The 15529-nt window shown below is 42.4% G+C and overlaps 1 protein-coding gene across 2 annotated transcripts; it reads left to right on the top strand.

Annotated features, from left to right (window-relative positions):
• The first annotated feature begins 2501 nt into the window (after positions 1-2501).
• LOC115169927 (AP-2 complex subunit mu-A) lies at positions 2502-14985 on the top strand. Of its 2 annotated transcripts, XM_029726053.1 has the most exons (13): positions 2502-2666; positions 3710-3831; positions 9352-9617; positions 9717-9799; positions 9956-9961; positions 10087-10222; positions 10518-10662; positions 11103-11123; positions 11629-11754; positions 11938-12073; positions 12283-12380; positions 13812-13923; positions 14049-14985. In XM_029726053.1, the coding sequence occupies exons 2-13, from the start codon at positions 3758-3760 to the stop codon at positions 14181-14183; spliced, it is 1338 nt and encodes a 445-aa protein (XP_029581913.1). In that variant the 5' UTR covers positions 2502-2666; positions 3710-3757; the 3' UTR covers positions 14184-14985. The 2 variants fall into 2 exon arrangements, with proteins under 2 accessions (XP_029581913.1, XP_029581914.1); XM_029726054.1 differs by lacking the exon at positions 11103-11123 and having other exon boundaries at positions 2504-2666.
• Positions 14986-15529: the final 544 nt, after the last annotated feature.

Here is a 15529-nt window from a genome sequence, read left to right as displayed (position 1 = left end):
TTGGTCTCATCCTTACGACGCCTATGACAATATCTAATTAAATGGAACAATCTCCTCATACATCATATAGGTAGAATAAACCTCTTTAGAATGGCATGGCTCCCAAAATTTTTATTTATTTTTGGTAATACCAATTACCCCGCCTAAGACATTCTTTAAATAAATATACTCAGCCATTGTCACGCCCTGATCTGTTTCACTTGTCTTTGTGCTTGTCTCCAGCCCCCTCCAGGTGTCGCCCATCTTCCCCATTATTCCCCTGTGTATTTATACCTGTGTTCTCTGTTTGTCTGTTGCCAGTTCATTTTGTTTGTAGAACCTACCAGCGTTTTCCCCTTGCTCCTGTCTTGTCTTAGTTTCTGTTTTCTATTTTTTTCTCGGCTTTGACCCTTCTGCCTGTCCTGACCCTGACCCTGAGCCTGCCTGCCGTTCTGTACCTTTGCCCCACTACTCTGGATTACCGACCTCTGCCTGACCTGACCCTGAGCCTGCCTGCCGTCCTGTACCTTTGCCCCTGTTGTTGTAATTAACATTGTTACTTCGACACAGTCTGCATCTGGGTCTTACCTTGACACTTGATAGCCATAACAAACGTCATATGGGCAAATAAAACTCATAGAATAATTAGGAAAGTTTTACATGTACCTAAATCTGAGGGTGGTTTAAACCTTCCAGATATGGAATTGTATCAACTCGCCACTCAAGGCTTTTACTTTTGACATATTGTTAAATGCACTAATGAGGAACAATGGGTACATGTTGAAGATGCGCATGCTCATCCCCAGAATATTTTCACGTGTCTGTTTTCTAAGGATAAAGCTCAGAACATTAACAACTTGATAGTTAAGAACACTATAACATGGAAGAAAATGTTACGGATTCCAAATTAACCAATATCACTCCCTAAAAACACATCCCTATGGAACAATCCTTGGATAGTTTTTCAGAATTCACCAATAAATTGGCGCACATGGAAAGCTAAAGGCATAGCAACCATAAATTACGTGGCAATAGGAAATATTATTTCCATGACAGAATTACAAAGCAATTTTAGACATTTTCAAATATATGCAACTTAAAAGTTTTATATCACAACATTTCAACCTGGAAGCTTTAGGACATCAGAACAATGTTGAGGGAATCCTATTTGTGTGAGAAAAAGATACTCATATGACAGGTAAGATATACAAAATATATACAAATGCTGAACTGCAATCAATGAACAGCATTCTCACATAGGTGTCCAGATGTGTCATGAAGTGCTTTGTGAGCCTGGTCATGGCCCACATCAAGGCCAACATGCCAAGCACACTGGACCCACTCCATTTTGCCTACCACTCCAAAAGATCCACAGAAGATGCCATTTCCATCACTATTCACATGGTTTTAATACATCTGGACAACTGCAGAAGAGTTACAAGGTGTGTTGAACGAAAGAATCCCGTCCTCCCAGGCCATCAGCTTGGTGTAGGATCAGTTAGGGTCAATGAAGTGGAATGGGGTAGGGAATGTTATTTTATGAAATAGTGGTATAGGTGTTGGTTAGTTGGTGGTGCAATTTTTTCCTTTTTCCCCTTTCTATTTTCATATCACAAAATGTAACGCGATTGACCACACACTACCTCACAGTAGGTGGAGGTCTTCACAAACAAAATGTGCGAACACCATGATACCATTAAAGAAGAAGAAGAAGGAGTAACAATGGTCAGCTAGTGGGATGCAGGTACATGAGCAGAATTGAGCAGTCGGAAATCCCGCTCAGTGGTGCGCTTGGGCCTCCACCTCCTTACCTCCTTGCTCAAAGAAAATAAAATGCCTCTCCAAATTCATTCAATTCATAAAAATCACAATTTAACCAACACACATCTATTTTTGTGACTACCTGGACCTACCAATTGGTTTTAAAGTATTGAAACCAAACCATATGACATGAATGAAAAGTACTTTAATAAACATGAATGTGAATGTAATAAGTGCTCATCATTTCAAATAGGCTACAGGTTATATTAAATAACATATAAACACTAAATAGGTCAGGAACCAGACAGGGAGCCTAAGAAGGAACGACAATTAAGTATGTAGGCTATGTTATTTCAATTATTTTAAGGCTATAGCCTACAAAGAAATACATTGTGAAGCATTTGCGAGTGTGACACAATAGGATGGTAGGGACAATGTTATCTTGTGCACTGGTCAGTAAAGGAAGAGGTGGGGAGTAGACTACGGGTTGGGAACAGAGAGTTGAATGCCACGTTGTGGATGATAGTGCGACATGAAACAGGTCTGTGTGATGGAGGAAGTGGAGGAAACGGTGGAGTATGTGTAGATAGGGAGAGATTATGTGAGGGGTTGGAGGGGCTTTGACGGGGTTTGAGTGGTGTAGTGGGAGGAAAGGTGCGTGGCCTTCAGGGCTCTATTTCAATTTCTTATAGGACTGGAACTAACGAAGATAGTTTGTGACTGGGTCGTGCCTGGCCTCACACTCCAGTACAGGTGGTGGCGGTGTACTCACCATGAAGACGACGGTGGTCAGCTGACTTCTCAAGAGCAGGGGAAAGCAATAGGAGCATAATTAGCTAGTGTGTATTGTAGAACTTTTGCTAACGAACCCTGAAATATATCGGATAAAAAAAGGGACGTGAACTTAGGTGTGTGAGAAGACTGAGGTAAGATTGTAATTATATCGAAGACAAACAGGTCTTAACATATTCAACAGTAAACACAGTCTAGCTAGCGGCGTTTATACCAGAGAGGCACTAGCTAGCTGACGTTAATTTTAGGCTGGCTGGCAGGCAGGCAGCTAGCTAACTATAGTATCTGTCTTATTAACTCTCCATCCTGTTTATTCCAAACCGAAGGTCAACTATCCACCAAAGTTGTATGTGTAACTAGCAAGATATGGTGGAGTATACGTTTTCAGTTGTGCGTTAAAAAGTGAAGGGAGAATATAAACAATTTATGAAATTGTCGAGATGGCGAGCTATCTTTTCCGGTCAGGCAGACATCTTGGCGGGGCAATAAAACAGCGAGTAAACCGCTTAACGTTAGTGGCTTCATGCCATGCACACCATGTCCGCCAAATCAAACAACATCCTCCTTTCGTGGAAGGGAAATTATCTTACTAATCCAGCTATATGTGTGTCCAGCTAAGTAACATCATGTGCTGGCACGGGAAACTGTCTCGCCTTGTGTTACCGTACCTGGTGACAGCTAGAATTCCAGGAATGTCTTTCATTTCATGCATATTATTCGTACGCCTCATTTATATTATAAACTACAGCAAATGATTAACGTTAATACGTTATTTGTCCCCCACCACACTGGGCATAATAAGGAAAGTCTGTATTCTTCAATCCAATACCAGCAACCGTCCATATGAACTTGAAACCACTCCCATACTATTCATAGCTAGCTAGCTACTGGGAATTCTGCAAAACATTAAGACTAACTAAAAATTCTCTCATTATCATATCTAAGCTACTACTTATTAATCCTACTTTAGATGCGAGGTGACAAATGAGTTTCTGTGTGTACACATCACCATGGTGAATGAGTGATCATCACTAAGTGGGAGTTAATATAGGATTGTCTGCTGGAAACATCCTAGATATTTGGGTCGTTCAGAATCACCATTATTTGCGAAGCACATTTGCATGTAACAGGAATTTGACTTGGTGAAATGTCATATCACCCTTTCGCTCTTTGTTAGGTGGGTGTTGTTTTCACCATGGCCAGTTTGGACTAAGGAGCAGCCACGATGATTGGAGGACTGTTCATCTACAACCACAAAGGGGAGGTCCTTATCTCTCGTGTCTACCGCGATGACATAGGGTAAGTGAGGTGGTAATTGGTTCTGGGGATTATAGAAGTGGGTTGTGTTAAGATGAGGGGAGAAGGAGATAGGAAATGGTGTCCACCTGCTTGGCCTGAGGTAAGTTAGGGAGATGAATAAGATCACTTTATTTGTAAATTGTACACAAGGTCCAACAGAAATTTGACTTCTGCTTTATCCCAACCCCTCTGAAAGACGCACATGCAGGTTGGAGCAGTGGGTTGCCACACTGGGTACTCGTGGAATAGTTGTTGGGGGGGGGGGGGGGTTAAGTGTCTTACTCAAGGGCATAACGGCTGGCAATGGAATCTAGGATTTGATAGACAACCCCTAGCTTGCCAGCTCACTTCCCGCCAGCTCTGCCTTGAAGTGATGACTGAGGTTCAATGTGAACTGATCAGTGTAAGTAATCACACAGCTTTCACCTGTCAACCCCTGTCTGATCAGGTTTGCTTCAGGGGAGGGATCAGGGAAGGATGCATTTGTATAAGTCCCTAAAATTCTGGTCGACCAAAAGGCTGTTCTTTCGACCCAAGGATTGGTCGAAATTTTTAAAAGTGTATTTTTCCATTTAGACATCCTGTGTTTTAATCAAGTCAAGTACAGTGTATTCAGACCCCTTCACTTTTTCCTCATTTTGTTACGTTATAACATTATTGTAGAATTGATGAAATTACTTTTTCCCTCAAATCTACACACAATACCCCATAATGACAAAGCAAAAACAGGCTTTTAGATTTTTTTTTTTCAAATGTAAAAAAAAAAAAAAATGTGTATTCAGACCCTTTCCTATGAGACTTGAAATTGAGCTCAGGTGAATACTGTTTCCATTGATCATTCTTCAGATCTTTCTACAACTTGATTGGAGACCACCTGTGGTAAATTCAATTGATTGAACATGATTTGGAAAGGCACACACCTCCATAAGTTCCCACAGTTGACAGTGCATGTCAGCAAAAACCAAGCCGTGAGGTCAAAGGAATTGTCTGTAGAGCTCCAAGACAGTATTGTGTCGAGGCACAGATCTGGGGAAGGGTACCAAAACATTTCTGCAGCATTGAAGGTCCCCAAGAACACAGTGGTCTTCATCATTCTTAAATGGAAGAAGTTTGGAACCACCAAGACTCCTAGAGCTGGCCGCCTGGCCAAACGGAACAATCGGGGGAGAAGGGCCTTGGTCAGGGAGATGACCAAGAACCCCATGGTCACTTTGACAGAGCACCAGAGTTCCTCTGTGGAGATAGTGTCCTTCTGGAAGGTTCTCCCATCTCTGCAGCACTCCACCAATCAGGCCTTTATGGTAGAGTGGCCAGATGAAAGCCACTCCTCAGTAAAAGGCACATGACAGCCTGCTTGGAGTTTGCCAAAAGGCATCTAAAGACAGACCATGAGAAACAAGATTATCTGGTCTGATGAAACCAAGATTGAACTTTTGGGCCTGAATGCCAAGTGTCATGTCTGGAGGAAACCTGGCACCATCCCTACGGTGAAGCATGGTGGTGGCAGCATCATGCTGTGGGGATGTTTTTCAGCGGCAGGGACTGGGAGAATAGTCAAGACCGAGGGAAAGATGAACAGAGCAAAGTACAGAGATCCTTGATGAAAACCTGCTCCAAAGCGCTTAGGTCCTCAGCCTGGGACGAAGGTTCACCTTCCAACAGGACCACGACCATAAGCACACAGCCAAGACAACGCAGGAGTGGCTTCGGGACAAGTCTCTGAATGTCCTTGAGCTGCCCAGCCAGAGCCCGGACATGAACCCAATCGAACATCTCTGGAGAGACCTGAAAATAGTTGTGCAGCGACGCTCCCCATCCAACCTGACAGTGCTTGAGAGGGTCTGCAGAGAAGAATTGGAGAAACTCCCAAAATACAGGTGTCAAGCTTGTAGCGTCATACCCGAGAAGACGAAGCTGTAATCGCTGCCAATAGTTCTTCAACAAAGTACTGAGTAAAGGGTCAGAATACTTATGTAAATGTGAGATAGATATCATCTATTTAAAAAAATAATAATTTGTGCCGGGCTCAAACTTACTGCGCTGTCTGTGTTGCTTAAGCTGCAACATAATTACAGCCATTTCTGATTGAAAAGTTCTGTTACTGAAATCCCTCATATTTTTGGGAAAAACATTCCCTATTACCTCAACCCTTGCTCTCTACAAAATACATGTATGCATCGTGTGCACATGACCAATAGGGCCTGACCTATATCATAATCACGTCAATAAATAGCTTATAACAAACTACGAACGTTTGGAACAATGTAAACAACACTAAATACATTATAAGCATACCAGAGTCTGTAATGTTTTTTGTTTTGTTAAGCCTTTATTACAGCAGCCTAAATTGTCGCAATCATTCGTGAATGCAATTTCCGAAATGGAACGGTTTATTTATTAAGCAAATTATTATTTTTTTAAATAAAATGCTTGATTGCATTTCAAATCACAAATGACTCGTATGACGATTTATTGAAACAGTAGCCTATAAGTATTGAAATATAGGCCTAAGTAAGTTACGGTATTAAGACAAAACAGAATGTACTCTTATGCCTACAGCTTGACCGTGGTTATACAAGACTACTATACTAAGCCTACTAATGATAATGACATTACTTATTATTATAATGATCATAATATTAACAATAAGGAGATCAAGAAAAAGGAGCATTATTACTGTAAATATAATTTTTCTGACTATTTGGAACAATGTAAACAACACTAAATGCATGATAAATAATACCAGAAGCTGTTCTAATGAAAACAAGTATAAAGCCTTTACAGCAAAGATTAAAAACAACTGCATTTGTGTAATTGTTTACTTGACATGTCGCTGCGTGAGGCTTCGTGCTCACGGATTCAGTAGGCTATTAAACACACTCAAACAGGCAACAGAAGCAGGATCTGTCTTATTTCTGTAGATATACATGGATGATTTGTAAAGCCAGGCACATTTAACAGTTAGGCTATTGATTATAGACATTAAGTTGGGATTTCCTCTCTCCTCACTTTTCTTAGTCAATAAGTCAAGGCCTCTTTTCTGATCTCCTCATTCTGCTGCTGCCTCTGCCGCATTGTTCTCAACACCAATATACTGGTTAACTTTGCTATTATGCACATAGCAACATGGTCTACGAAACGACGCCAATTCAACAACGCATTGATGTGTTTCAGAACCACGGAGAGCAACCACTATCCAACGTGGGAGTAAGAGCATTTGTTATAAAATATTATTTGTATTATTGTTGCACCATTATTCTTATGTAATATAACCAAATACAATTTCCTTAGACTAATGGACTGTGCCATCCCCATGGCCACCACAATGGATTAGTCCACTCACAGGCGCCAATCAGAGAGGTGAATTGTACACCATGATATTTAGAAAACAAACATTTTTGCTACTGCTCGACTAAAGAAATCTGTCGACCAACAGACTATTGACCAAACAATCGACCAGTCGACTAAATGGAGTCAGCCTTAATAAATAAATATATCATTGTAATTACTTATGTTAACTTTTGTCTTAAAACAAGTGTAATGCCATTTTAAGTTATTGGTCTTTTCCTCCAATAGGTGATGGAGTGTGTGTAAAATGTTTACAGACATCATCACCTCAATGCAGTGTGTATCAATCACTCTAATTCTAGCCCCTTGTCAAACCTAACCTCTAATTCGCAAGATCATAGTTATGGGTAACTGCTTTCATTAGTCATTCATGTCCTTTCTCTTTATCTAGTGGTTAGGAAAGTGAGGTGGAAGGCAGGTTTTACATGTAGAGGAATTAGTGTAAACCGGTTATTAGAAGTACAGTCGAGCCTTGTAAGGCTTTATTTAACATGGGATGGTAATTGTCTTTATTGAAATTGAGCACAATTTTTTTTACTGCTGTGATATTGGACCAACATTACAAATATCTTGTGAAAGCTATATAAATAACAATGGAACAAGTATTCATAGTTCATATTGCGTCTAAGAAATGTTGGGGAATGTTTTATCGTAACCTTGGTTGTCAGATGAAAATGTAGAAAAACGTACTCTAAATTGACTCTTTGATAAACAACTCATCCAACAGGAAGATTTCAACAGATGGGTCCACTGATTTTTGCACCAACCGAAGAAAATAACTGGGCTAATAGCCCGACTATATCATCTTGTGGATAATCGCTATTGTATCAGGTCTCAGACATTGCAAGTTCTCTGGAGTAGCAAATGCTCAACCAACTATCTAACCACACCACTACAGCTCGGATTGATGCAGAATCAATACATTCAATTGCCAAGATTTTCCAGATGAGACTCAAAATCTTAAGCAGCTTGAATGTGTTAAGACAAGTCTTAAATTCAACCACTATTGGTGGTAAAAGCAGTTCATTTAACACATTGAAACTGCATTTGGTTGCCGACTACAGTGTTCCTCTTCCATGGATGGTATTTCAACACAATGTTACTCGCTCTATGTACATGCACAAAAATGTATTTGTGTGCATTTTGTCTCTTTCTCTCCTTTACATCATCCCTCCATCTCTTTATCCGTTTGCCATTTTCCTCCATATCGCCGTCTTTGCCACTGTAGGAATAGGTAAGCAATGCACCAGCCTATCGAGCATGTCCCCTGACCCATGATAACTAATTCCTGACTCCCAATGCATGACCTCTGACCCACAGCAACAACCTGATGACCCTTTCAGCATGTCACCTGACATATCAGTGACCAAAGAAAACAAAGTTAATTATTGCAACCAACTAATGCCCCACTGATTTTTATACACCTATTAGCAACAGGTGTGGCTGAAATAGCCAAATACACTAATTTGAAGGGATGTCCACATACTTTTGTGTATATATAGTGTCTCTTCCCTCCTTAATGGACATTACCTTCTGAAAAAACAGCAGGACAGACTGTTAAATGAGCAAGTATGGTACCAGTGCCCCTTCCATCTTTACCTCCATCTGTCTTAACTAGTGCAGTCCTGACTCTGCAGAGTCCGTAATCTGAAATTGGTTCCAGAGATTCATATTTCTGGGAACTATTTCCCTGGATCGCCTCTGGTTACAAATAAAGGTATGATTAAGAACTAGGCAGGAGCTTTGTGGTCAATATCATTTTCACTACTGTCAAGCTCACAGAAGTTGTGGACCTGGCACCTAAGGATCTATTCCAGAATATTGCACATCACTGATTGAGAATCGACAGTCTTGTCTGGACATGCTGCCTCATCTGTAGTAAGAACTGTAGTGATTTATACATCTTGGATGTCAAGTAGGTCTGAAAAGGGAATGTATGGAAGGTAGTGTAGGTGATTAGTGTGTGACTATCCCTCTGAAAGCCCAGAGGAGACGGGTAATTTATACACATTACTTTACAGACTACTTATGTATATGTGCGTATTAACCAAGAGTGTGTTATTATGAGTTTGCTTTTGTTGTGATCAACTGCAGATGGAGGAACATCCTCTTCCTTACTCCTGACATGAAAGTAATCCGTATCTTGCTCTCTCTACCTTTTTTTTTTCTCAGGCGCAACGCGGTTGACGCATTCCGTGTGAATGTGATCCATGCCCGGCAGCAGGTTCGCTCTCCTGTGACCAACATTGCACGTACCAGCTTCTTCCATGTCAAGCGCTCCAACATCTGGCTGGCGGCGGTCACCAAGCAGAATGTCAACGCTGCCATGGTGTTCGAGTTCCTCTACAAGATGTGCGACGTCATGGCCGCCTACTTTGGCAAGGTCAGCGAAGAGAACATCAAGAACAACTTTGTGCTGATCTACGAGCTGCTCGATGGTAACTGTCACTTCGCACAGTCATGCCATTCGGATATTCTTTACTCTCTCTTACCCTTCATCATTTATTCATGGTTTGGTTTCTTTGTTTTGTGTGCAGAGATCCTGGACTTCGGCTATCCCCAGAACTCTGAGACCGGAGCACTAAAGACCTTCATCACCCAGCAGGGCATCAAGGGCCAGGTGAGGACGAGAAGTATCTCCTTGTCACTGCTGATGAGCTCTGCAATGCAATGAGCTCTGTAGCAGAACTGTGTGCCGTCTGTTTTCCAACTGTTTTCTAAAGGTTTCACCTATTGTTTCTTCTTTCTCTGGGATTGTGGACACGGCCGGATGCAGCATCAGGTAATGATGAGCCCCATTTGGTTTTTGGCTGTTGATTTCAGTTCTATTTGGGACATTGGGCCTGGTTTCAACCATACGCTGTTTTTTCCACTTCATATCATGTTGATCTCCCTCTCCTTTTCCAGACAAAGGAAGAGCAGTCTCAGATCACTAGTCAGGTGACTGGTCAGATTGGTTGGCGTCGCGAAGGCATCAAGTATCGACGCAATGAGCTCTTCTTGGATGTGCTGGAGAGTGTCAACCTGCTTATGTCGCCTCAAGGTGAATGTTGGTCATAACACTTGAAAGTAAACGGCCTAAACAGGTGTTGAATATGCTAAGAGCAAAAATAACTAGGGGAAGTGTTGGAGTAATGTTGTTTCAATGGGAGAATCACAATGGCATAGTGCTCACGTCCTCTCTCCTCGCCGCCTCCTCAAAACCCATTGAATGAGAGAGCCAGAGGTCCCTCCCCTCTGAGCTTCTCTTCCAATGGTTTTTGAGGAGAGAGGACACAAGGAGTATGCGATTGAGAAAAGGCCCTAATGATTGAACCTTTCACTTTTATCGCCTCCAGGTCAGGTCCTGAGTGCCCACGTGTCCGGCCGTGTGGTAATGAAGAGCTACCTCAGCGGAATGCCGGAGTGCAAATTTGGCATGAATGACAAAATTGTCATTGATAAGGCGGGTAAAGGCGGTGTCACTGATGAGGTGGGAAAGAGGTGAGTAAGAGGGGTTGTTTTTGGATGGACCCAGGGTTGGGGTTTATTCCTTTCAATTCAGGAAGTAAACTGAAATTCCAATTGCAAATTTCATGAGGAGAATTGGAATTTCAGTTTAGTTCCTGTCCTGAATTGAAAAGCATTTGACCCCAACTCTGGACAGAGCTTGTCATTTAAAGGGCTGGAGCTTAATACAAGAGAATTGTGCTGCAGAATCGGATAAAGAATGTATTTCTCAATTGATTTTCAACTTGGACTATTCAGACTGATAGGCAGTGGTGTTGATTCTGACTTAACCTTCTGTGTAGGAAATAGGAATGCGATCTTTATCAGACCAACTGTCAGTTCCTGGACTAAGACCTCTATATAGAGCTTGTGTTGAGACTTACCATTTTTTTCCATTCGATACATCTTTCTTTCCCTCTTGTTCTGTACCTCAGTGATTTAGGGGGAGGAGGAAGGTACTGTATTGATATCTGGCCTTACTCCCATACCTCCCTGCTGTCTTGTCTATGGTGTCATTAATGGCGACTGCTTTTCTAAGCATTTGAGGAGGCTCCCAATATTTACTGTATTAATCGAATATTGTGACTGCTAATTGATGAGAATCTAACTAGCCTCCTCAAATCTTTAGTGGACTTCCCAATGGTTGTGTATTTCTTAGTCATCAGTGAGAGTGTTAGCTTTATTACCCACATTCCCACCCGCTTGATCCTTAACCCTGATCCAGTCTTTGACAGGGATGGAGATGGTTAGCATCCACTGGGTTGCTGTGTTGCCATGGTATCCCTTTTTGTGTGTCTTTATGTGTTGTGAGTGTGTTTGGGTGGTGGTGACGTGTTAGAAAGTGGGGCATGTAGAGTATTGCATTTTTAAATGACTGGTTTGTGTGTTAGTTTTGAATGTCTGTATGAACAGGTGTGTATGGTGCATAGACAGTCAACCCTTCTCCCTCTGCTCCTGTAGTACCAGTGGTAAGCAGTCCATAGCCATTGACGACTGTACGTTCAACCAGTGTGTGCGCCTCAGTAAGTTTGACTCGGAGCGCAGCATCAGCTTCATCCCCCCAGATGGAGAGTATGAGCTCATGAGGTAAGTGTGTCACAGGCTACACTTCAAACCTATATTGACCCTGTGAACGCGCTTGTTTTGTATTTGTAAGTCATCTCGCTTTCTGTGTGCATTTATTTAGATGTGCCCAATGATTTTACGCGGCCTCCATCTTTGTACTCTGTTGCCCCCTGCGTGTGTTTGTTTTGACATGAGTTTTACCAGGTACCGTACCACTAAAGACATCATCCTACCTTTCCGAGTCATTCCGCTGGTCAGGGAGGTGGGCCGCACCAAACTGGAGGTCAAAGTGGTCATCAAGTCCAACTTCAAACCCTCGCTACTGGCCCAGAAAATTGAGGTAGCTATTCAGCCTTTTGTCTTTTTAGATTGTGGTTCGTAACCTTGGGGTAAACCTGTTCCTCTTTTGAAGTTACATTATGTTTTGTCTCATAAACCTGAAGTCTATTCTTGGTCTGTTAATTTCACCTATTGTTATTCTAAAAAGTTCAGGTTTAGACTGCTGTATGAGAATTTGTTTATCATGTTATGACTTTTCTGTTGCTCCAGGTGCGCATTCCCACGCCGCTCAACACAAGCGGTGTCCAGGTGATCTGCATGAAAGGCAAGGCCAAGTACAAGGCCAGCGAGAACGCCATCGTATGGAAGTTAGTGTTATTTCAACCCTCTGCTTCTCCATCACAGTACCAAAGATCACACTCTTGTTTTGTATCTCCTTCCTTGATTGTGAATGTGTGTGCCCCTGATCTTTTGTATTGGTGTGTGTTTCCGGCATGTACAGTGAGGGGAAAAAGTATTTGATCCCCTGCTGATTTTGTATGTTTGCCCACTGACAAAAATGATCAGTCCATAATTTTAATGGTAGGTTTATTTGAACAGTGAGAGACAGAATAACAACAAAAAAATCCAGTAAAACGCATGTCAAAAATGATTTGCATTTGAATGAGGGAAATAAGTATTTGACCCCTCTGCAAAACATGACTTAGTACTTGGTGGCAATCAGATGTTTCTTGTAGTTGGCCACCAGGTTTGCACACATCTCAGGAGGGATTTTGTCCCACTCCTCTTTGCAGATCTTTTCCAAGTCATTAAGGTTTCGAGGCTGACGTTTGGCAACTTGAACCTTCAGCTCCCTCCACAGATTTTCTATGGGATTAAGGTCTGGAGACTGGCTAGGCCACTCCAGGACCTTAATGTGCTTCTTCTTGAGCCACTCCGTTGTTGCCTTGGCCATGTGTTTTGGGTCATTGTCATGCTGGAATACCCATCCACGACCCATTTTCAATGCCCTGGCTGAGGGAAGGAGGTTCTCACCCAAGATTTGACGGTACATGGCCCCGTCCATCGTCCCTTTGATGCTGTGAAGTTGTCCTTTCCCCTTAGCAGAAAAACACCCCCAAAGCATAATGTTTCCACCTCCGTGTTTGACGGTGGGGATGGTGTTCTTGGGGTCATAGGCAGCATTCCTCCTCCTCCAAACACGGCGAGTTGAGTTGATGCCAAAGAGCTCCATTTTGGTCTCATCTGACCACAACACTTTCACCCAGTTGTCATCTGAATCATTCAGATGTTCATTGGCAAACTTCAGACGGGAATGTATATGTGCTTTCTTGAGCAGGGGGACCTTGCGGGCGCTGCAGGATTTCAGTCCTTCACAGCGTAGTGTGTTACCAATTGTTTTCTTGGTGACTGTGGTCCCAGCTGCCTTGAGATCATTGACAATATCCTCCCATGTAGTTCTGGGCTGATTCCTCACCGTTCTCATGATCATTGCAACTCCGAGGTGAGATCTTGCATGGAGCCCTAGGCCGAGGGAGATTGACAGTTCTTTTGTGCTCCTAATCTCAGCTCGTTACCTGTAAAAGACACCTGGGAGCCAGAAATCTTTCTGATTGAGAGGGGGTCAAATACTTATTTCCCTCATTAAAATGTAAATCAACTTAACATTTTTGACATGTGTTTTTCTGTCTCACTGTTCAAATAAACCTACCATTGAAATTATAGACTGATCATTTCTTTGTCAGTGGGCAAACGTACAAAATCAGCAGGGGATCAAATACTTTTTTCCCTCACTGTAGGATCAAGCGCATGGCTGGAATGAAGGAATCTCAGATCAGTGCTGAAATCGAGCTGTTGCCCACCAACGATAAGAAGAAGTGGGCCCGTCCTCCCATCTCCATGAACTTTGAGGTAAGTTTGCAGTCACATACACCCTCTCAGCAGTAATGACAAATTTAGCATTTTAGCATACTGTATTAATATGCAGTTGTGTAGAACTTGTAACCTGGATATCTTTGTCCACCTCTTCCCGTCAGGTTCCATTTGCCCCCTCTGGGCTGAAGGTGCGTTACTTGAAGGTGTTTGAGTCCAAGCTGAACTACAGTGATCATGATGTTGTCAAATGGGTGCGCTACATTGGCCGAAGCGGCATCTACGAGACTCGATGTTAGAGAGCGAGCTGAGGCATACCTAGCATTCTCCCTCCACACTTTACATATTTTCTTATGTCCCTCTTTTCCCTCCATCCAGATCTCATCCCTTTATTCCTCAATGTTAGGGATGAATTTAAAAAACTGGCATAACGTACAGACACTGTATATGCAAAATGTGAACCATAGTATGGCATCTCTTACTATGGTTAAAGGTAGACTCAGTGATATGATGTAGACAGCATAGTGGGTCATTTTCTGCAGCAACTAAGAGCGTTGAAGCGCGAGGCTCAACTGCTCTGCTATTTTGGTGCCCTGGCTACCACACTGAACCCCTGCACTGTGTGAGCTAAGTGTTGCATCTTGCTCATTTCAATAGCCAGTCCTGCTCATGGCAACATCATTTCGATGAGTCTACCTTCAACTTGCAAACAAACTGCTCCTGTATAGAAAGAATACAAATAACGTGAATTTTCAGGGGGTGTGGGGTGGTATTGAAGGGTCCATAATGTCTTTGGAGGAAAGTGGGGGTCAGTGTTACTGTCCAGTTTTTATTATAGGGTCAAGGTCTTTGAAGCGTCCACTTGTGATCCATCGTTTTTCTAAATGGCCTTTTGAGTCCAACATCCTCTCTTACCTGTGAAATGCATCTAGTGAGCTTATTGATAATTGGCTGTTTGTTTCATTGGGTGGAATGCACTACAGTGGCTTGGCGCTGACCTGCCTTTTCAGAGCCTGTGATGAGGTCGCCCCCCCCCGGTGGTCACATTGCCTTGTCTGTAAAACCTGGTGACTGTCCAGTAAAATCCCATCATGTAACCAGCTCTGCCTGTCACTGTCTTTTTCACTTGACTAAGTGTTTCATAAACTGGGTGGTTCGAGCCCTGAATGCCTGACAGCTGAGGTATATCAGACTGTATACCACAGGTGTTACTGCTCTAATTACGTTGGTAACCAGTTTACAATAGCAATAAGGCACCTCGGGGGTTGTGGTATATGGCCAATATACCACAAACCCTTGTGCCTTATTGCAATTTACATGAACACGTGCTAGTAAAGGATAGGTTGTGTTCCAGGCAGACTACATTCTAGTCTTTGCATCAACCAATGGTTGTGTGCCATGTCATTGAATGGGCAGTCGGTCATTAAATTGCTATATGTGGTTACCTGATATGACCGACACCTATCTTGGTGTTGTGAAATCTGCCATGTAGTCATACTGGAACGCAGCCAATGGGGGGGATTTATTTAAGCTGGCCCGGGTGAGAAGTGATTGAACAAATTTCAAAACTAATGCAAAGCCGGCTCAAAACAAAGTGACCTATGTCAAGCACGTAGAGTAATGACTTGGAATAGATATGGTTTCT

This window comes from Salmo trutta, chromosome 31 (genome assembly GCF_901001165.1).
Source record: "Salmo trutta chromosome 31, fSalTru1.1, whole genome shotgun sequence".
NCBI classification, from domain to species: Eukaryota; Metazoa; Chordata; class Actinopteri; order Salmoniformes; family Salmonidae; genus Salmo; species Salmo trutta.
The sequence above is the reverse complement of the archived record's forward strand: the minus strand, read 5'-3'. Positions and strand labels throughout refer to the sequence as shown.

Bases quoted from the DNA above. Each gene is read 5' to 3' on its own strand.
- LOC115169927 (XM_029726053.1), top strand. From the start codon at position 3,758: ATGATTGGAGGACTGTTCATCTACAACCACAAAGGGGAGGTCCTTATC. The intron at 10,223-10,517 runs GTGAATGTTGGT...TATCGCCTCCAG, and splicing joins CCTGCTTATGTCGCCTCAAG to GTCAGGTCCTGAGTGCCCAC. The intron at 10,663-11,102 runs GTGAGTAAGAGG...TCTGTACCTCAG, and splicing joins ACTGATGAGGTGGGAAAGAG to TGATTTAGGGGGAGGAGGAA.